Source organism: Schistocerca serialis, chromosome 7 (genome assembly GCF_023864345.2).
Source record: "Schistocerca serialis cubense isolate TAMUIC-IGC-003099 chromosome 7, iqSchSeri2.2, whole genome shotgun sequence".
Taxonomy (NCBI): domain Eukaryota; kingdom Metazoa; phylum Arthropoda; class Insecta; order Orthoptera; family Acrididae; genus Schistocerca; species Schistocerca serialis.
In genome coordinates this window covers 121,045,769-121,067,816 of record NC_064644.1, presented here as the reverse complement: position 1 = coordinate 121,067,816, position 22,048 = coordinate 121,045,769, and the positions used below count along the sequence as shown (strand labels likewise).

At 44.4% G+C, this 22,048-nt stretch overlaps 1 protein-coding gene across 1 annotated transcript in view; it reads right to left on the bottom strand.

Moving 5' to 3' along the window:
- LOC126412919 (uncharacterized) overlaps positions 1-22,048 on the bottom strand; it is a 342,642-nt gene that overhangs the window by 153,450 nt on the left and 167,144 nt on the right. The window contains exon 3 of the mRNA XM_050082808.1: positions 7,875-7,995. Coding sequence (XP_049938765.1) covers positions 7,875-7,995 — 121 coding nt within the window. The remainder of the gene's footprint in view (positions 1-7,874; positions 7,996-22,048) is intronic.

The window sequence follows — 22,048 nt, the reverse complement described above, 5'->3', positions numbered from 1 at the left end:
CTGCCCAAAATGCTGCTACTGATGCAGTACGCTGTACCAGAGCCACACGTGGAAGACGATGGTCTTCCCTCTCGTAGCGCCACGTGGCCGCCTGGAGCTCGGTATTCTTGCGGCCGTAGACTCTCGTGGCCGCCGTTACCACCAGTAATTTATAGGGGCTACATCTTTCTGCAGTACCGCACAAGGAACATCCAGATTCCCGTAGCCCTATTACACCACCTGGTTCGCACTCAGTGAGATGCTGATAATGGCGTCTTTTTTGCCGTAAAGGCAATCTCGACTAATATCAACTCATCTCGTCCACTGTCAAAGATAATTTCGCTCACGACCGTTAAGGCGCACATAACGCAAGCATCCTCATAGTGGCGCTAATAGCGCCTATCTTATGCGACTACCTCAAATTTTGAATAGAGGTCATCTTTTAGATGTAGAAACACGCCTACCAACTTTCGTTTATGTCGCACAGCTCCTTCTTTCTGTTGGAATTTTTTTTCCGTCTGCGTATGTCATGTCATTCTACATCTACATCTACATCGATACTCTGCAAATCACATTTAAGTGCCTGGCAGAGGGTTCATCGAACCATCTTCACAATCCTCTATTATTCCAATAGCGCGCGGAGAGAATGAACACCTATATTTTTCCGTACGAGCTCTGATTTCCCTTGTTTTATCGTGGTGATCGTTCCGCCCTATGTAGGTCGGTGTCAACAAAATATTTTCGCATTCGGAGGAGAAAGTTGGTGACTGGAATTTCGTGAGAAGATTCCTTCGCAACGAAAAACGCCTTTCTTTTAATGATTTCCAGCCCAAATCCTGTATCATTCCTGCGACACTCTCTCCCATATTTCACGCTAATACAAAACGTGCTGCCTTTCTTTGAGCTTTTTCAATGTACTCCGTCAGTCCTACCTGGTAAGGATCCCACACCGCGCAGTAGTATTCTAAAACAGGACGGACAAGCTTAGTGTAGGCAGTCTCCTTAGTAGGTCTGTTACATTTTCTAAGTTTCCTGCCAATAAAACGCAGCTTTTGGTTAGTCTTCTCCACAACATTTTCTGTGTGTTCTTTCCAATTTAAGTTGTTCGTAATTGTAATACGTAGGTATTTAGTTGAATTTACGGCTTTTAGACTAGACTGATTTATCGTGTAACCGAAGTTTTCGAGTTCCTTTTAGCACTCATGCAGATGACCTCACACTTTTCGTTATTTAGGGTCAACTGCCACCTTTCGCACCATTCAGATATTTTTTCTAAATCGTTTTGCAGTTTGTTTTGACCTTCTGATAACTTTATAAGTCGATAAACGACAGCGTCATCTGCAAACAACCGAAGGCGGCTGCTCAGATTGTCTCCCAAATCGTTTATATAGATAAGGAACAGTAAAGGGCCTATAACACTACCTTGGGGAACGCCTGAAATCACTTCTGTTTTACTCGAGGACTTTCCGTCAATTACTACGAATTGTGATCTCTCTGACAGCAAATCGCAAATCCAGTCACACAACTCAGACGATATTCCATAAGCACGCAATTTTACTACTAGCCGCTTGTGTAGTACAGAGTCAAAAGCGTTCCGGAAATCTAGGAATACGAAATCGATCTGAAATCCCTTGTCAATAGCAGTCAGCATTTAGTATACTCAGTGCCATGCAGGATCTCACGCGACTAGCGCTTGAGAGGAGATGCACACTGCTAGTTCGGCCGTGTAGGACCAGGTCAGGTGCCGTGACTCAGGAAAAGGTCTTGTCTACAGCATGACAGGAATGCCCACGGACAGTGCAACTATATCTGGGGCACCAGGCAGTGTCGGTACAGTACCACCTGATGCAGAGCTCACGTACAACGCGCCCTTAGAGCCAGCAGACAGCCGACCTAGACGGAGGGCAGCGGCACCAGACGCCTGCCAGACGAGACAGACGGTGTTTAATTTTCGCTGCGCCCTCCACTCTCCGCCTTCCCCTCCAGCAGCCCCCTTCAAGGAGCCGGCTTGCGCCGCGCTTGAGATATTACTGCGTTTTATTAACGTTTAAGTGCGCGGCAGGGGATAGGGAGGGGCGTTCCGTATCGGCGGGGAGCCAATCCCGCCCCTCATAATGAAACCTAAATCACGCCAGCCTCACCCTGTCCTCGGCTCTGCCGTCTGCGGCTCCGCCGGCCGTTTCGCTAAATTTATTCCCATCCCGTACGATACTCGCGGCATTCCTGTGGCACATCCCGTCTGGAGTACACAGCGTCGGTTTTATAGATCAGCTGTATCCAAAACCAGGTTACAATCGCTGTTTCTGTCTCTCTGGTGTTTGTCTGCATGGCCTCTATCCAGTATTTGCAGCCTCCCCAAGAGTTACTGGCTATTAAAATTGCTACGCCAAGAAGAAATGCAGATGATAAACCGGTATTCATTCGACAAATCTATTATACTAAAACTGACATGTGATTACATTTTCACGCAATTTGGGTGCATAGATCCTGAGAAATCAGTACCCAGAACAACCAACTCTGGCCGTAATAACGGCCTTGATACGCCTGGTCATTGAGTCAAACAGAGCTTGGATGGCGTGTACAGGTACAGCTGCCCATGCAGATTCAAAACGATACCACAGTTCTTCACGAGTAGTGACTGGCGTATTGTGACGAGCCAGTTGCTCGGCCACCATTGACCAGAAGTTTTCAATTGGTGAGAGATCTGGAGAATGTGCTGGCCAGGGCAGCAGTCGACATTTTCTGTATCCAGAAAGGCCCGTACAGGACCTGCAACATGCGGTCGTGCATTATCCTGCTGAAAGGTAGGGTTTCGCAGGGATCGAATGAAGGGTAGAGCCACGGGTCGTAACACATCTGAAATGTAACGTCAATAACCGGCCGGTGTGGCCGTGCGGTTCTAGGCGCTCCAGTCTGGAAACGCGGGACCGCTACTGTCGCAGGTTCGAATCCTGCCTCGGGCATGGATGTTTGTGATGTCCTTCGGTTAGTTAGGTTTAAGTAGTTCTAAGTTCTAGGGGACTGATGACCACAGATGTTAAGACCCATAGTGCTCAGAGCCTTTTGAACCATTTTTTCTAACGTCAATGTGAACAAGCGGTGACCGAGACGTGTAACGAATGGCATCCCATACCACCACGCCGGGTGATACGCCAATATGGTGATGACGAATACAAGCTTCCAATCTCCGTTCACAGCGATGTCTCCCAACACGGGTGCGACCATCATGATGCTGCAAACAGAACCTGTATTCATCCGAAAAAATGGCGTTTTGCCATACGTGCACCCAGGTTCGTCGTTGAGTACACCACCGCAGGCGCTCCTGTCTGTGATGCAGCGTCAAGGGTAACCGCAGCCATGGTCTCCGAGCTGATAGCCCATTCTGCTGCAAACGTCGTCGAACTGTTCGTGCAGATGGTTGTTGTCTTGCAAACGTCCCCATCTGTTGACTTTGGGATTTAGACATGGCTGCACGATTCGTTACAGCCATGCGGATAAGATGCCTGTCATCTCGACTGCTAGTGATACGAGGCCGTTGGGATCCAGCACGTCGTTCCGTATTACCCACCTGAACCCACCGATTCCATATTCTGGTAACAGTCGTTGGATCTCGACCAACGCGAGCAGCAATGTCGCGATACGATAAACCGCAATCGCGATAGGCTACAATCCGACGTTTATCAAAGTCGGAAACGTGATGGTAGGCATTTCTCCCTCTTGCACGAGGCATCACAACAACGTTTCACGCGGCAACGTCGGTCAACTGCTGTTTGTGTATGAGAAATCGGTTGGAACCTTTCCTCATGTCAGCACGTTGTAGGTGTTGCCACCGGCGCCAACCTTGTGTGAATGCTCTGAAATGCTAATCATTTGCATATCACAGCATCTTCTTCCTGTGGGTTAAAGTTCGCGTCTGTAGCACGTCATCTTCGTGCTGTAGCAATTTTAATGGCCAGTAGTGTACATTTACCAAAATCATCGTCAAGAAGTGTATTCGAAATTTCGAGTATGGACTACCATCAGCTTTATAGCAGAATGACGACAATTAACATTTGTGCGTGACCGGGACTCGAACGCTGTTTTCCCGCTTATCGCGAGCAGTCGCCTTACCAATGGCTATCCGAGCACGATTCACGCCCAGCCCAAACATCCATATGTCTTCAACGATATGTCTACAAACTGCAGTCGTTCTTGAACTAAAAACTAAACTCCGTCCGGACACGCCTTGGAAGGGCCAACGGTACCGACCGGCCGCCGTGTCATCCTCAGCCCACAGGCGTCACTGGATGCGGATATGGAGGGGCATGTGGTCAGCACACCACTCTCCCGGCCGTATGTCAGTTTCCGAGACCGGAGCCGCTACTTCTCGATCAAGTAACTCCTCAATTTGCCTCACAAGGGCAGATTGCACTCCGCTTGCCAACAGCGCTCGGCAGATCGGATGGCCACCCGCCAGCGCTGAACTTCGGTGATCTGTTACCACTGCGGCAAGGCCGTTGGCGTACTCGTACTTACATTATGTATATTACCGTACGTGGGAGACTTTTCACTTGAAAGTTGTTTCCCCGGTGTCGGCGGATATATACGATATTGCAGTCACTGTGTTACTCAAATTACGATGCAATGTTCCTTCGAAACATGTCTGACGACATATGGAAGCCTGGGTCTGTCCGTGCGTTGTGCTCGAACAGCCAGATTGTAAGGCGATAAGTGGGAAAGCCAGGTTCGAATCCCGCCCCTGTACAAATTTTCTCTGTCGTCATTCCATTATACAGCTGATGGTAGTCCACATTCAAAAAGCGTGTAATCAGAATAATTGCTGGAGCTCATCCAAGATCATCCTGCAGACACTTATTTAAAGAGCTAGAGATCTTCACTGTAGACTCACAATATATACAGGGTGATTCAAAAAGAATACCAAAACTTTAGGAATTTAAAACTCTGCAACGACAAAAGGCAGAGCTAAGCACTATCTGTCGGCGAATTAAGGGAGCTATAAAGATTCATTTAGTTGTACATTTGTTCGCTTGAGGCGCTGTTGACTAGGCGTCAGCGTCAGTTGATGCTAAGATGGCGACCGCTCAACAGAAAGCTTTTTGTGTTATTGAGTACGGCAGAAGTGAATCGACGACAGTTGTTCAGCGTGCATTTCGAACGAAGTATGGTGTTAAGAAGTTTGTGGCACAACTTGACCAGAAGAAGGGATCGGTTGGTAGGACATGTTCTGAGGCTTCAAGGGATCACCAATTTAGTATTGGAGGGCAGCGTGGAGGGTAAAAATCGTAGAGGGAGACCAAGAGATGAATACACTAAGCAGATTCAGAAGGATGTAGGTTGCAGTAGGTACTGGGAGATGAAGAACCTTGCACAGGATAGAGTAGCATGGAGAGCTGCATCAAACCAGTCTCAGGACTGAAGACCACAACAACAACACAACAACAACATGGTGTTAAACCTCCTGATAGGTGGTGTATTAAACGTTGGTATAAACAGTTTACAGAGAATGGGTGTTTGTGCAAAGGGAAAAGTTCTGGACGGCCGAGACAGAGCACTTCATCACTGGCCTCCAAGAAGACCTGATCTTACCCCCTGCGATTTTTTATTATGGGGGTATGTTAAGGATATGGTGTTTCGGCCACCTCTCCCAGCCACCATTGATGATTTGAAACGAGAAATAACAGCAGCTATCCAAACTGTTACGCCTGATATGCTACAGAGAGTGTGGAACGAGTTGGAGTATCGGGTTGATATTGCTCGAGTGTCTGGAGGGGGCCATATTGAACATCTCTGAACTTGTTTTTGAGTGAAAAAAAACCTTTTTAAATACTCTTTGTAATGATGTATAACAGAAGGTTATATTATGTTTCTTTCATTAAATACACATTTTTAAAGTTGTGGTATTATTTTTGAATCACCCTGTATATTCACTTATGAAATTTGTTAATAACAATCCGAACGAATTCAAAAGTAATAGCATTGTGCATGGCTACAACACTAGGAGAAAGAATGATCTTCACTACTCTACTTTGGCTCAGAAGGGGGTAAATTGTGCTGCCACAAAAGTCTATGGTCACTTGCCTAATAGCATCAAAAGTCTGACAGAAAGCCATATAGCATTTAAAAGGAAATTAAAAGAATTTCTTAATGGCAACTCGTGCTACTCATAGATGAATTTTTGGATATACTTAGTGCGTAATTTCCCCAAGCCCCACAAAAAAAAAAAAAAAAAAAATTAAAAATGTTAAGTGTCATGTAATATTTTGTGTAATGTAATATCTTGTATAGACACATTTTATTAACCTGACACGTTCCACACCATTACGAAGTGTCGTATTCGGGATCTATGGAACAAGTACTAATCGAGTCTAACCTAAATAAATTTCATGTATTTCATGACAGCTGTAGTCGCCGCAGTGCTTGTTCCTTCGGACATGCATGCGTGTGCAAACGGACATAATACCGTATTTCGGAATAACACTGCGTATGAGGCCTCCTTTAGTTTCTGCAGCGCAATACGGTCTTCAGCTAGAGCCACGCTGCACTCATTTTTTTCCTTTTTCCTGAATACTTACCAGCTTAATCATATTCCATCACACAAAAAATATGAAAAAAGCGGTCAAATGTTTTATGAAATGAGTGGTTTAAAAGTAAGAAACAGAATAGATTGTAGAAATACTGGTGCGCCTTTTTATGATACTCGGAATCATGTGCAGCAGCTGAGATGGTCATGGGTTAATGACATAAGGACACCAATCAGTGAAATTCCATCAGACAAATGTCCTATTTCTCTATTAAAGGCTAGGATTCTAAGATAAATATTGAACTTTCAGCTGTGAATCGACACCTCATTTCCTTTACAAGATTTCGAGCAACATTCAAAGGCAGGTCAAATGTTTCTGTAACCTGTTTTATGTCTTACTTTCAGACAAATCATTTCACAAACCGTTTGACCGTTTATTTCATTTTCTTGTATTTTCAAGTTTTATTCAGAAAGCATGAAATATGTTTCAATATCGATCGGTAATCTATTATTATGCTGCGATTTCATATTTTTTGACACTAGCAGCCACTTCTCGCGAAATATTTAAATTTTCCCTGAAATCGCTAGTTAAGTTTTTCTTAATTACCCAGATTACTTTCAAGCAATTAAACTTTTTTTTTGCAGGACTGGGCCCCATACTGACCGATTTCATACCACATTTGTCCATTTTCCTTTGTTAATTTCGTTACGAAAATTCGGACAAAAATCCATTGTGTAATCTCTAGAGAGTCTAATTTTCACTCCGCTGAAAGATTCAACGAATAAGTAAAACAGAAAAGGTCGTCTCTCTTCTAAAACTTGCATCACAAATCGGACAGAGGCATAGAACACAGTGAATGCTAAGACAAACACTGAGGAAACTACTTTGGTTGGCTGATCGCTAACAGAGAACCTATCTGTTTTTGTTTGTTTCGGAAGTATCATAAAATTGTAATAGCTATACCACATTCGTATCTCAGTCTACTTAAATAATGGAAAGATCAGCTGGTAAACCCCTTCCCTCTTGTGCGAGCAAAAAATAGGAATACTTAAAATGTGGCAGACTGAAATCTACGTGTCACGAGCCACACAAATTGGAGGATTCTTTCGGTGGTGCTGGAAGCAGTGCACCGCCCGACTCTGTTCTGCAGCCATGCCAGAAGGTCCTTGCTCAGCCTGAGCCACTGAGAGGAAGTATGCCATGGCCGAGTAGTTCAATTCTCCATATGTAGTTCATTGTTCGTCAGACACACTTCTTGCCAGTGACATGGTATTCTGTACCTCAACAGCGAAGAAACAGTATGGACACAGTCAGGACAATACGACAACATTTTGCGGCATTATGAGCAAGAACGTGGCGTGCTGGCAGGCCTACCTGTGTATGGCTGCGAGTAGTCTCTGTCAGGACTGGTATATAGCTTGCCACTGGCCTCTTCGCCGGGTTCCAGGTACGCCTTAGAGTCCCGGGGGTCGCAGTACGCCTCGACCACCTCCACCTGAAACAGGAGAAAGGCGGACCGTAAGAATTTAATGCGTTTCTCACACTTTATTCTCTGTCTCCTTACTCTGTTCACTTGAATCCTTACATCTTACTATACCTTCATCTTCCGAATTCTGATGCAAACGTAAATGTTCAAGATTTACCACTGTATTTCATTCAGAATGCAGAATTTGTCCATTTTGCAGGCGATATTGTTGTATTTATGCCCCATTTCCGACCATGTTTTATCACATTTTATAATACAGCGCACAAAGGTTCGCGCTGCTGCGAGTCAGCAAACAGACTGCTCAACCTCACAAACAACAGGATCCTGGGTAAACTCCTCATGTAGGCAAAATGTATTCAAGCACGCACAAAAAAAGTAGTGTGTAAAACTAAAGCAGTACGTCACAGTGTTGAGACACACAAATTATGAACACATCAGGTAGAACGTTATGGCCACAGACCTACTATTGATATAACCACATCCAGGCGATAGCGGTGTCATCTGGCGAGGAATGACTGCTAGTCAGACGCACGCACGGTGCATGTCCTAGTTCTACAACTTCGCTTCCGCCGTTTTTGCTCGAAGTTCGGGGCTTTATTGTGAAAAACTTACAAAAAAATTATGGTTCATAGTACTGCCCATCGGTGGCCACTACATTCCCATATATTTCGGATAGCATACAAATCCCGTGGCGGAAGAACTGGAAGTCTCTTGTGGGGATCCATGAATCGATTCAATTTTGCACTTGTTCATATGATCGGAAGTGCTGGTCAGCCAGACTGTATGACACAGATCGAAAAAGGTGGTAGTCAGAGAGAGCAACGTATGGAGAATACGGCGGGAGGGATGTATATTTTGACGGGTTTTGCAACATGGGATCGAACACTGACCTGCTGCAAAAGTACTTTTACGTGTCTATCGCTGTATTGTGGCCGTTTGTGTTTCAGTGCTGGGCTCGAACGCATCAATTGCTTCCGATAATGATGTCCTGTGACTGTCTTCGACTGTTTCAGTAGCTACGAAAACGTTCTGTCTTCCGCCGCCATGCCGGTCTTCGACATCAAAATCACCGTTCTTAAGGCGTTGGAAACATTCTCTGCACGCTCTTTCACTAATAGTTCCCTCACCATTGGTCTTACCCAGCATTTTAAGAGCCACAGCCGCATATTTCTTCATGTTAAAGCAGAAAATTAAAACTTCCCGCAAATGGCGAGAAATGGTTACGTAAATTGAGGTACTTAATCGAGACTAACTTTATGATGCAATCACAAAAAAATGGCTCTGAGCACTATGGGACTCAACTGCTGAGGTCATTAGTCCCTAGGACTTAGAACTAGTTAAACCTAACTAACCTAAGGACATCACAAACATCCATACCCCAGGCAGGATTCGAACCTGCGACCGTAGCGGTCTTGCGGTTCCAGACTGCAGCGCCTTTAACCGCACGGCCACTTCGGCCGGCGATGCAATCACATATCGACTAATATTTTTATGCCATGATGTTCACAGATGCCTAAGCTTATTGTATTGCACGTATGACCAACCACCTGAAACCCACTTGCCGCTACTGCTGTGTATTGAAATACGGCGGAAGCAAAGTTGTAGACCTAATAACATCAGCGAGCGTGTTGGCCGTATGCAGAATGAAGAAGACACTTGATCTATCTGAGTCTGACCGATGTGCAAATTGAGATGGCCCAGAGGCTCGGCACGAGTATTTTGTAGCTAACATCAGACTTTAATGCTGGGCAGAGTACAAGTGTGTCTGAGCACACAGTGCACCGAACATCCCTAACAACAGGCCTGCGCAGCCGACGACCCATGCACGTGCCAATGTTAACACCACGATATCGGTAGCTACGACTGAAATGGGAAGGTGATCTCTGGCACTGGACTTTGGCGCAGTGGCTGAGCCATGCCGAAGGGAGGGCGCGAATCACTCGTCTTACAGGGAAACAGCTCCTTGAAACCTGTGCTGCGGAACGGAGGCAAGCTGACGGCGACCCCATTATGCTCTGGGGATCATTCACGTGGACATCCATGGGTCCAGTGGAGCTCGTACAAGGCACCATGACGGCCATGGAGTTTCGTACACTGGTTGCATACCACGTACACCCTTTCATGATGATCATATTTCCCGACGGCCGTAGCATTTTTCAACAAGATAATGCGCCATGTCACAAATCCAGTAGTGTGATGGAGTGGTTCGAGGAACAAAGTGGCAAGTTCCAATTGATGTGCTGGTCCCAACTGGCCATATCTGAACCAATCGAACACATCTGGAATGTGACTGAAGGGCCGTCAACGCTCATCGCTCTTGTGTGCTATGTGGTGCCAACTCTCTCCCGTGACCTGCCATGCTTCCGAGCCACGACACGTCACCGCTGTTATCAGTGCCAAAGGTGGACATGCTGCCTATTATGTAGGTGGTCATAATGTTCTCGATGACCAGTGTGTGTGACCATACTTGATAATAGGTTCCAAGCTGAACAAACTAACATAACTGCTATAAATATGGTCGATGATGAATTCTTTGGCGTAGTCATGTCAGTACATAATCTCCATCTTTGAATATTCAAAGAAAGAAAGATCGAGGAGGGACAGAACTGTTAATGTTCTCATGCGCGTAAATGATCTGTCAGGTAGTGTGGGATGTCGTATCAAATTATTTGTATATGAGACTGTGCTTTACAGGAAAGTGTCCTTGGCGCATAATCCTATATCCAAAATTACGTAAACAATTATTTCTCATACACAGCGAGTGGATTAGTATAAGGTTATTCATGTGAACAGGAAGAGCATTTTCTCTATTGCCTGGCTGTAGCGATTAGCTTGTGGGCTTTGTTATATCGATTAAATACCTAGGGATACGGCTACGAAGCCATAGGAAGTGGAAGTAACTCGCACGAATAGCTGTAGGAAAACCGAACGGCAGCCACCGACATTTTTGGTGGCTAGCTCGAAAGTAAGGCTTATTATCATAGGGAATCGTCCATAATATTTCCATACAAGTTTTTTCAAAATAGTGTTCCATTCTTTGGGAAATTTATCAAGTGAGCAAGAGGACGTCTGAATTCTAGAGGGCTGTAGCTGAGTAATTTACTCCTTAAGAAGGTGGTCCTGAAATACATCTTTTAAATGAAAATGGACTGAACGGACGTGACACATTTCTGGTGAAGTACATTTACAGAGCTATTATTTCGTACAGGCTATAAAAAAACTTTGAGGGAAGGAATATTAGAGTGTAGTGTCCCGTAGCCGACGAGGTCATTAGAGGCGGAGCAGGAGCTCGGACAGGACAAGGATCAGAAGGGAAATAGCACGCGTCCTTCAAAAATAAATATCTCAGCATTTGTTGTAATAGATTAAAAAGAACCTAAATATGGCTTGGGAAGGGTGGAGGAACGGACTCCGTACCAACGACTTAACCGCTGTGCAGTTTTGCTCATTAAAGCATTAAACGCACTGGTACACTTTGAACCAAGTATTTCGAATAAGATCCATTATCTTTCTCTTCTGCCCACAGCTAGGTCAGATTATAACAGGAAAACGTTCATCTGCGATTATTCAGTTTTTGTTTTTAATCAATGAGCGGGGTTGCTGTTGTGACGATCCTCAGCTAGCCTTATGGAATGCGCGCGCGCGCTTTCATGTGTGTGTGTGTGTGTGTGTGTGTGTGTGTGTGTGTGTGCAGTCTGTAAATTCTGTATACACGAAATGTATTCGCAGTTGCGAATTTGAACAACCATCAGCTGCTTAATGGAATGACACCAATGAAAATTTGGGCCGGACCGGGACCGAACCCGGATTTCCAGGTTATTGCGGGCGGTTGCCTTACGTTAGGCTATCCAAGCACGACTCACGGCCATACCCAAACTTCCACATGTCGTCAACCGTATGTCTACAATCTCTACTCTTACATCCTTTACGCATACTCCCGTAAAGGGGAGATATTTCACTTGAATGTCGCTTGCTCGGTGTCGGCACATAAATACGATATTGCAGTGCCTGTGTGATTCTGAATACGTGAGTCCGTGTCCACAGGAACATTGCAATGCAATTCGGAATAACACAGCCATTGCAATATCGTAAATTCTGGAAGCTTTCTTCTGTGTGCATCGTATTTTAACTGTGTGCATGTTATATCTATGAGGCGGAGACGGGATACAGCACGTCATTTCGCTAGTCTAGCGTGGAAAACAGCTTCAGAACCATATACAGCTTGGTCAGAGCAGCTGTCGTTCTTTTGGCAGGCAGATGAACATGAGGGTTTGGTCCATCTCCCTGTCTCGCAGACCAGAATTTTGTGCATTACGCTACATCTACTTATTTTCCTCGTATTCAGTTTGACTATCCGAGCCAATGTTATTTGGAAATTGGAAGACTAATCACTTAATTCCAGAACGACGATAAAAATTTACAAACGACAAAAAAATAAAGAAACAAGAAAATGGAAATGACTAACACATAATAGCGAAAGACGAGGGGACATAATTTCCATTTGATATATTGAATTGAAGCACTCCTTAACCGTGTGTACTTTGAAGAGAGTACATCTACAGCACATTACATCAGTTAAATATTTAGTGCTATTAGTAAGAAGCGACATGGAATAAAAGGCCTGCTTAAAGTCAGTGTTTGGGAAGGCGAATGGAAAAGTTAGATTTGTTGGATGTGTTCTCAGAAAACGCAATGCATTTGTAAAGCAAATGGCTGACAAGAGGCTAGTGTGATCAGTTCTAGAGTTTTGTTCCAGCGTTTGGTACCCTTGTCAAGTAGGCATGACACGAGACATCGAATGAGTTCAGAAATGTTCTGCTAGGTTCGTTAGTGGTCGCTGTGGTCCATACCAGACAATAACAGAAATGCTTTTCCTACCATCAGATTACCTCTTACAGAACAAATTTACAATTGTATAAACTGGATCACTAAATTTTCATCTTACACCCGTCACTGTCTCGGAAAAGACTGTTCGTAGTAAGGTCATCTGATCCCAAGAGTTGGTCATCAGTCCTACACTACAACAGCAGCATCGTACGGCAAATTTCCTTGCTACGTCACAGATTTACTACCCTGAACACTTTAGTAACACAGAACGAGTTGATGACCAGCAGGAAGGGACCGCAGCGCCACCTTAACGGTGGCGTGAAGGAAGGAAGGAAGCCTGTATGCGGCGCCTTGAATTCTAAGGTATGCAACCCTCAACACAGCAGTCGTACCCGCTCCGTTTCTGTTCTCTAATACACTAGAGACTTCTACGTTACGCTTTTTGAAGGAAGAACGACTGGCATATCTGATTATGCCTTCCATTTGAAGGCAGTAAGTTATTTGGCAACAGTGAAGGCAGAAGACAGTGAGAAGGCAGGCAGAAGCGGCGCTAAAAGGAGACAAGCGGACGGGACACGTCCGCGCAGTTACGTCATCGGACAGCTGTAATTGAATAGGCGAGGGCAGCAGGAATCTAATTACCCTCTCCACCCTCCCCCCCCCCATCCACCCCTTCCTCACCCCCTCCGTAAAGCGACACAAGCGGCGCGCAGTCGCTGGCGGGTTTTCCGCTCCGCTCTCAGAGCGGACTTTGCAGAGCCGGTATCTGATTAGCTGCCGCGAGCTCGCAAGGTCTTCCTTTGATTCGATTTTTGAGCCAAACAAATGCGCGCCGCCGCTCCCTACCGCCACTCGAACTGGGGCGGAAACAAAAAGCAAACAGACCCGGGGAGCAGGAGGCGGCTAATTGGCGTCGCAGCTCTGCCGGCTGCTACAATCACAGCCCCTGTCCTCAGAGTTGTCCAGCGCGGCGCCCTCTAGAGGTGCTTCAGTTTCTCCCGAAACGCGCATCCGTCACTTCATTCCCCCGCGAAAATAAATACGCTATGGATTTCGTTAAACATTCGGTTCTCGAGATGCTACGGGTGCCGTATTATAGACTGCAGCTCGAAAGTGGTTGCCGTTTCAAATCTAGGGTCATTAATCACTTGAACAGAAAAGGAACTCTAAATTAAAAAATGAGTGTAATTACGGCTTATTGGATGGTTTAACCTTCTATGCGGTGTGAACTTGAACTCTATCGACAAAATTTCGGAGGTTTTTCTCGGATTCTTTTCTAGTACCCCGGCTTTGATTTTCAGTATTTCATATATCTCAATCACTAAATGCTGAAAAGTGTTCAAAATTCGTCCACTTGGGTAGCCGTATCGTTTACTACAGATAACGGAATTAGTCCACAGTTAGTAAAGCTCCTCCAGCAACAGGTATAGTTCACTGCTTACTGCAGAAAGGAAACACGCCCTGGACGTGTTCCCTATCTGCTGCAGGCAATACTGCGATTTCGACATGGTTAGGAGAAAACTGAGAAACCAGGAACCATATTACACTGTTAGTGAGGTGGTAGGCCTCATATTTGATTTTTCACAGAAAAAGGCAAATTTAGGGTTGTTCTCTTGGAAACAGAAGACATTACAGAGTACAGTAACCGGTGGCCAAGATTCTACCAAAAAGACTTGTATCAGTAATGATCCTGAAAGGAGAAAATGATTGTTTTACCATATCAATTACGATTTTTCTTTCAGTAAAGATACACCACGGGTAGTTCAGTGTAAGTGAAACAACAAACAGCCTGCGAGATGAAGGCTTCTATTTCAAAAATACTCAGATGACCCTAGAACTTCCCAAGGAACTTGCCTACAAAGCCAGACTAACCATGAACATATTAAAAATGGACGATATTAAATAAACTTTCATTTACATTGCGGAAGAACGATGCAATTTTGGAACGAGATTTTGACACTTCCGACAGCAAAGAGAGATACAGCGTGGAGAGGTAAAACTGAAGAGCATGTTTTAGTCCACGAACTTATTTTGATGCGATAATGTTTGAAATATATTTAGTTCGAGGAAAATATATAAAAATAAACTTTTATCCTCAAAATATAAGTCCTTTAATTTACATTCCACATTGTTCGCTGCAAAAAACAGATATTTCCACTAAAGCACCTTAAATTTGTATATTTTTAGAAAAATTTTTTGAATGATTTTGCTTCACAGTTTTTGTATAAAACTTATTTGTCCCTCCTGTGCCGACCGCTGTGACTGAGCGGTTCTAGGAGCTTCAGTCCGGAACCAAACGGCTGCTACGGCCGCAGGTTCGAATCCTGCCTCGGGCATGGATGTGTGTTATGTCCTTAGGTTATTTAGGTTTACGTAGTTCTAAGTCTAGGGGACTGATGACCTCAGATGTTAAGTCCCATATTGCTTAGGGCCATTTGAACCATTTGAACCATTTCTTGTCTCTCCTGTAAAATTTGTAAAAGTGTACTTGTTCATTTCTACAGTTATTGGTTCAACTGTTGACCAAATTAAAAATATAAAATGTTGTCATAATGTACTCACTAAGAGATATAATCTTACGTTAAATCTTTAGCAAAGTAAGCCAAATATTACAGTTAGAAACTATGCATAGGTTATGTCTTGCAGTAACCTAACTCACGGCGTGCTAATTAGGGGGGTTGGGTTGTTTGGGGAAGGAGACCAGACAGCAAGGTCATCGGTCTCATCGGATCAGGGAAAGATGGGGAAGGAAGTCGGCCGTGCCCTTTCAGAGGAACCATCCCGGCATTTGCCTGGAGTGATTTAGGGAAATCACGGAAAACCTAAATCAGGATGGCCGGACGAGGGATTGAACCGTCGTCCTCCCGAATGCGAGTCCAGTGTCTAACCACTGCGCCACCTCGCTCGGTCGTACTAATTACCCTGACTATATTCATGTAATACGTATTTAAGAATAAGAGAGCTTACCCACCTGACAAACTTTAAACATAATTTCAAAGCTTTTCTAAACCTGTTCTCGCTTACATGCTTAACGCCAAATATTTAACAGATAACGCATTTGTAAAGAAATCAGGCGTTTAAGGCTGCTTTATACATGTGTCGAGTTGGCGTTAGGTTTTTACTGGTTAATGTGTAATGAGATCGTGATCTCGGGTGTCTCACTTTAGAGTGATTGCATTTCTGTTTGCTCCTTCGGTGCACTGAAAATATCAGCCCAACAGTGCAAATGTTGACGGTGTGCGCCCTGTGTCTTGTTCGCAAACAAACTTGTTCAATTCATTCATTCATTCTCGGTGCTTTGTGCTGACAACAGTAATGCTCACTTTACTGTTCGCTTTCAAGCTTGTATGCAGTAGCTTTGGATTCTATCTTGGGTTTGTTTTTCCGGCACTGTTTGAGGTATGTTAACAGCAATATACAGGGTGAGTCAAAAGTCGTATCACAAAAGCGTACACTGGTGATCCAATACTCTTGCCCCACACGTCGAAGCCGTATTCAGGGATATGACAGGAACGATCATTCGAAGAAAAAAATGCATACCTTAACAGCTATGGACATTTCATCTTCATTAGCGTGAAACAAATGCCTGCTACTCCATGCTCTTTGTTTTCTATATTTTGGGAAGAGGTAATACGGACCAAAATAAGAAAAAAGTCCAAAAATCACGGGCACTAAAGTGCATACCGTAAGAGCTATGCGCACTAGTTCATCTTAGATGGTGTGAAACACGTCTCTTCTACTGACCAAGTGCTCACAGCTCTTAAGAAATGCATTTGAAAGCCCATGTTTACTGGACTTTTCCGCTTCGAATGATCGTTCTTTCCATATAACTAAATATGAATTTTTTCGGCAAAAACGACATTATGTTGAGCTGTTCCCACAGCGACGGCAACACCAGAGAATATGTATTTTTTCTGAAGGTTCCAGTATTACGCTGTGTTTTGTGTTGTAGGTTTTGGCGATCAAATGTTACATACTTTATCACTGTTGCCAAAGCATTTTCAGCGAAACAAATTTAATTGGCGTGGGAAACCGAACTATTAATAACTACATTACTTTTCTGCAACAAGCCACCAGAGAACAGGGATTCCTTATACCGGAATACTCAGAAAATATCCGATACAACCTCTAAAATTTTTTCGGTGGTTGTTGGGTTCATCCTATTTCAGCTGCCCCTACCTATGGTTTAATGTAACCCGCAATGCCTTTAAAAACCACAAAGAAAATTTTCATATTCTCTCTACACACAAACTATTAATCCTACAGGAAAAGCGAATAGGGCCTTTTCGTTTGTAATTTACTGTAGTTAAATTTTGTACTGCGATGTGTTTTCGCAAGAGGCCGTGGTTTTGGAATTATTCAAGAGAAACAAAAGTGACCAACAAACGTGTTTTTCTTTAATAACTCTAAAATCTTTTCAGTGAAAACGGAACCCAGAACAAAATACAAGATAAAATTTCCTACAAAAAAGTCACGTTCATTTTTCCTGTAGGGCATATGGTTTGCACACCGTGAGTGAGAGAATACAAAAATCTCAGTCAAGGTATTTAAGGAGTTGCGACACACATAAACTCACAGGTAGGGGCAGCTGAATCATCCTCTACATGGTCTTTAAAAAGTGTCCCACACTATTACAGGAGGTAGTACTGGTCAAAATGCGGAACAAAATCCCTTAAAAATACATTCACAAATAGAGTATTTATTATGCGTGATTTTAGACTTTGCAGGCGTATAGCTATTTTGGAATGTTCTCGCCGGGGGGCGTCGTCCGAATGGGGCGATACTTCGGCAAGCTGATTACTGCAATCTTCAGCCTTTCCTGCTGCCTGGGTTGTTATTACTCACGGCCGAAGCGTGTACCATTCATCTATTTTCATAACGTTTTTCCATATTCCTTCGTTACGGGCGTTATCAAATCCTCCATCATGCGCTGATACGAGTCACCTGTTATCGTTCTCACATTGAAAAAAATTGGGGCAAACGCACATCATCTAGAATATTGCGCAAGTAGAAGTCTACTTCACGTATTATAATTGGGTTACCACAATAAATCTCTTTGTTCTGGTGACTGACGCTTTCTCTGTCACGAAAATATTCTTTCCTCGCCCAGACAGAAGTCGCAGAATCAGTGCAATGTCCACAGTTCCATTTAAACTGGAATCATATTAGTACAGTCAATGCGAGTATGTAAGCATTTAAGACCTACGTTTGACTGGTTACAGCATCATTTCACCGATAACGAGGTTTCAAAACCGAGTTTGCACTTGTAACTAAAGTGACGCCACTCGCTCGACACTCGAATAGTGTCACCGTTATTGTTTGTGGAAACATCCATATTCTAGTGGCGGCACTCGGGTGACATCACTTATAGCCATGCCACTAAAAGTTGAAGTTTTGACTTTGTGACGCCCATTTCATTCCACACCCTCGATTAATGTCATTCGATTGCTACCTCGTGGCAGAATTTCAAAACTCCATCAGTGAATTTGATTTCCCTGTTATTTCCCTAATACGAAAACCGGTATACAGCGATGGTACGAAGCCATATCGAAAATTTGAGCCCTGTAGCTCTCAAAGCACCTGCTTGCTACACACGTCGATACCATGCTAAGCCTGAGACCCGCAATGAGAGATCTGCTTTCAACATGGTGGCTAGTGACGTCACAGCTATGGTATTAACTAAGGTACATGTCAGAATTATAGTATGCCTTCTGATTCAAATTAAATTTCATATAATTTTTAATTATGCATCTAAATGACTTCCAGAGTCCCTCACGATTGGGAATAGGACTCGCGCACTGAAGGTTCTGTACAAACTTAACTGTGTGTGTAGGCAGTTCATCCATTCCAGGACTTTAGGATCTCAATGATTTTTGTCACTTATCAGCAATGAATCTGGCAAGATATCGGTCGCAGTGTGCTGGCATAAGCTGTCACCAGCACACCGGTCGGCAAATATGAAGCGCCAAGATCGATTAGTAGGCGCTGGATCAAGAGCACCTGTCACGAGAGAGGCCAGAGACACACCCACAAGCAACATGCCGCCAACGCCATCTCGACGGCATGTATTTCGTCCGCCGCCGCTGACCAGAGGGGCTCACTCAATCATCCAGTTTGGCGTCTGTCAGTTTCCTCGCAGAGTGAGTTTAGTTCGTCACAGGCAACGACAGTATATCCTGACCAGATTAGTGACTGTAGCGGGATTAGCTTACCTCAACCGGATTTGTACTTTACTAGCTGTGAGAAACTAAAGTTTGTAATAGCAAGATTACCAACATGGACATTACCTCAGTCTGCAAGAAGACTATTACTGATGAGCTTGTACCACAAAACATGGACTTCATTCAAGTTAAGCAAATGTTTCCAGTTCATGGAAATAATGAAACATATTATCCCATGTGTGCATTTGTTTTGTAGAAAGAGGATGCCGCCCAACCATAACAACATCCTCTCCCTTGGTTCCTTGCACTACAAGACTCTACACTAAAGGATTCCAACACTTTCGAGAATATTTTTATTTTCTAGTTTGAAGTCGGATAACAAACGACAAAATATATTTCTTCGTGTAATATTATTAAAAATTAACAATTTACTAATTTTTTACTTTAATTGTACTGTGAAACCTTTCCTCTTGCGAAATTCCTGATTCTACGTCATGGGGAAGTAACCTAAAGATTTTGATGAGTGAGTGTGCGAGTATTAAAATACGTTACATGTATTGCCGTGTCTTTTGTCTTCATTGACTTAGAAGCTTAATATTTTCACATCGCTGAACGGCTCTAGAGCTCAGTGTGTGTCATAAATTTCAACATAATATGTCCACCAGTTTCTGAGGAAAAGGGGTCTTGACAGACGGAGAGAAAGACACAGTAGGATAAAAAAAGACAATATAATTACAAATTAACAATTTCGTATCATTCCCTTTACTTGTACTGTGAAACCTTGCTTCTTGCCAAATTTCATGATTCTAGGTCAACGGGAAATACTCTGTAAGTTCTAATTACTGACTTTGCGAGTATTAAAATTTGTGAGATACATGGTCGTATCTTTTGATAGCATTGACTTAGAAGATTAAATTTTGTACCCCGCCAAGGGTCTTACTTGATATGTGACATACACAACTGGCCATTAAAATTGCTACACCAAGAATAAATACAGATGATAAACGGATATTCATTGGACAAATATATTATGCTAGAACTGACATGTGATTACAAATTTCACGCAATTTGGGTGCATAGATCCTGAGAAATCAGTACCCAGAACAACTACCTCTGGCCGTAATAACGGCCTTGATACGCCTGGGCATTGATTCAAACAGAGCTTGGATGGCGTGTACAGGTACAGCTGTCCATGCAGCTTCAAAACGATACCACAGTTCATCAAGAGTAGTGACTGGCGTATTGTGACGAGCCAGTTGCTCGGCCACCATTGACCAGACGTTTTCAATTGGTGAGAGATCTGGAGAATGTGCTGGCCGGGGCAGCAGTCGAATATTTTCTGCATCCAGAAAGGCCCGTAGAGGACCTGCAACACGCGGCCGTCCATTATCCTGCTGAAATGTAGGGTTTCGCAGGGATCGAATGAAGGCTAGAGCCACGGGTCGTAACACATCTCAAATGTAACGTCCACTGTTCAAAGTGCCGTCAATGCGAACAAGAGGTGACCGAGACGTGTAACCAGTGGCACCCCATACCATCACGCCGGGTGATACGGCAGTATGACGATGACGAATACACGCTTCCAATGTGCGTTCACCGAGATGTGGCCAAACACGAATGCGACCGTCATGATGCTGTGAACAGAACCTGGATTCATCCGACAAAATGACGTTTTGCCATTTGTGCACACAGGTTGGTCGTTGAGTACATCATCGCAGGCGCTCCTTTCTGTGATGCAGCGTCGAGGGTAACCGCAGCCATGGTCTCCGAGCTGATGGTCCATGCTGCTGCAAACGTCGTCGAACTGTTCGTGCAGATGGTTGTTGTCTTGCAAACGTCCCCATCTGTTGACTCAGGGATCGAGACGTGGCTACACGATTCGTTACAGCCATGCGGATAAGATGCCTGTCATCTCGACTGCTAGTGATACGAGGCCGTTGGGATCCAGCACGGCGTTCCGTATTACCCTCCTGAACCCACCGACTCCATATTCTGCTAACAGTAATTGGTTCTTGACCAAAGCGAGCAGCAGTGTCGCAATACGATAAACCGCAATCGCGGAAGGCTACAATGCGACATTTATCAAAGTCGGAAACGTGATGGTACGCATTTCTCGTCCTTACACGAGGCATCACAACAACGTTTCACCAGGCAACGCCGGTGAACTGCTGTTTATGTATGAGAAATCGGTTGGAACCTTTCCTCATGTCAGTACGTTGTAGGTGTCGCCACCGGCGCCAACCTTGTGTGAATGTTCTGAAAAGCTAATCATTTGCATATCACAGCATCTTCTACCTGTCGGTTAAATTTCGCGTCTGCAGCACGTCATCTTCGTGGTTTAGCAATTTTAATGGCCAGTAGTGTACATTTCAAATTGATACGTCGACCGGTTCCTGAGAAAAACGATACTTAACTGTCGGACAGGCAGACAACAAAGCGATCTTGTAAGGGTTTCGTTTCTACCATTTCTGGTACTAAACCCTAAAAGTTAGGTGCTTTATGCTGCATATCAGCATTGGCGTGAAAAAATGCAGGAACTCTGTGTGAAGTGGCTAAAAACCCAGATTTTTTGTGGAGATGTCAGGACATTGGAACAATACCTCTCCCCTCCCCTCCAGCCGTCCGCGCATTCCTTCCCCCTTTTATTACGTCTTCTAGCAGCCCCTGCCAGCAAGCCTGTTTTTCTTTGCGACGGGTTGGCAGCGCCCCTACAGTATCACGCCAGGAGGCAGCAACCAGGGGCGAGTTTTTGTAACTTATCAGCTGTGTACACAGGCCGCGGCAGCGGTGGCGGTGGCGGCAACCCTTCCGTCACGAGAGCAGAGGCGGCGCGGAAACTCGTTAGGCCCGGGTGCGGAGTGTTGTCCAATTAAACACCTGCCGGAGGGGGGTACGCCTGGGCCGCGCCTCAAGCCTTTCTCCGGGTCACCCGCTCTTACAGACTCCAGGAAAGCCAAGCCAAACCAGGTGCTACCGATCACTCTTCGTTCGCAGTAGGCTACACCCCCAGTTTCACAAGTTAAGGGACTATTATATGCCCTCCATCGTAGTGCGAACCTTTCCGTCTGACGCTA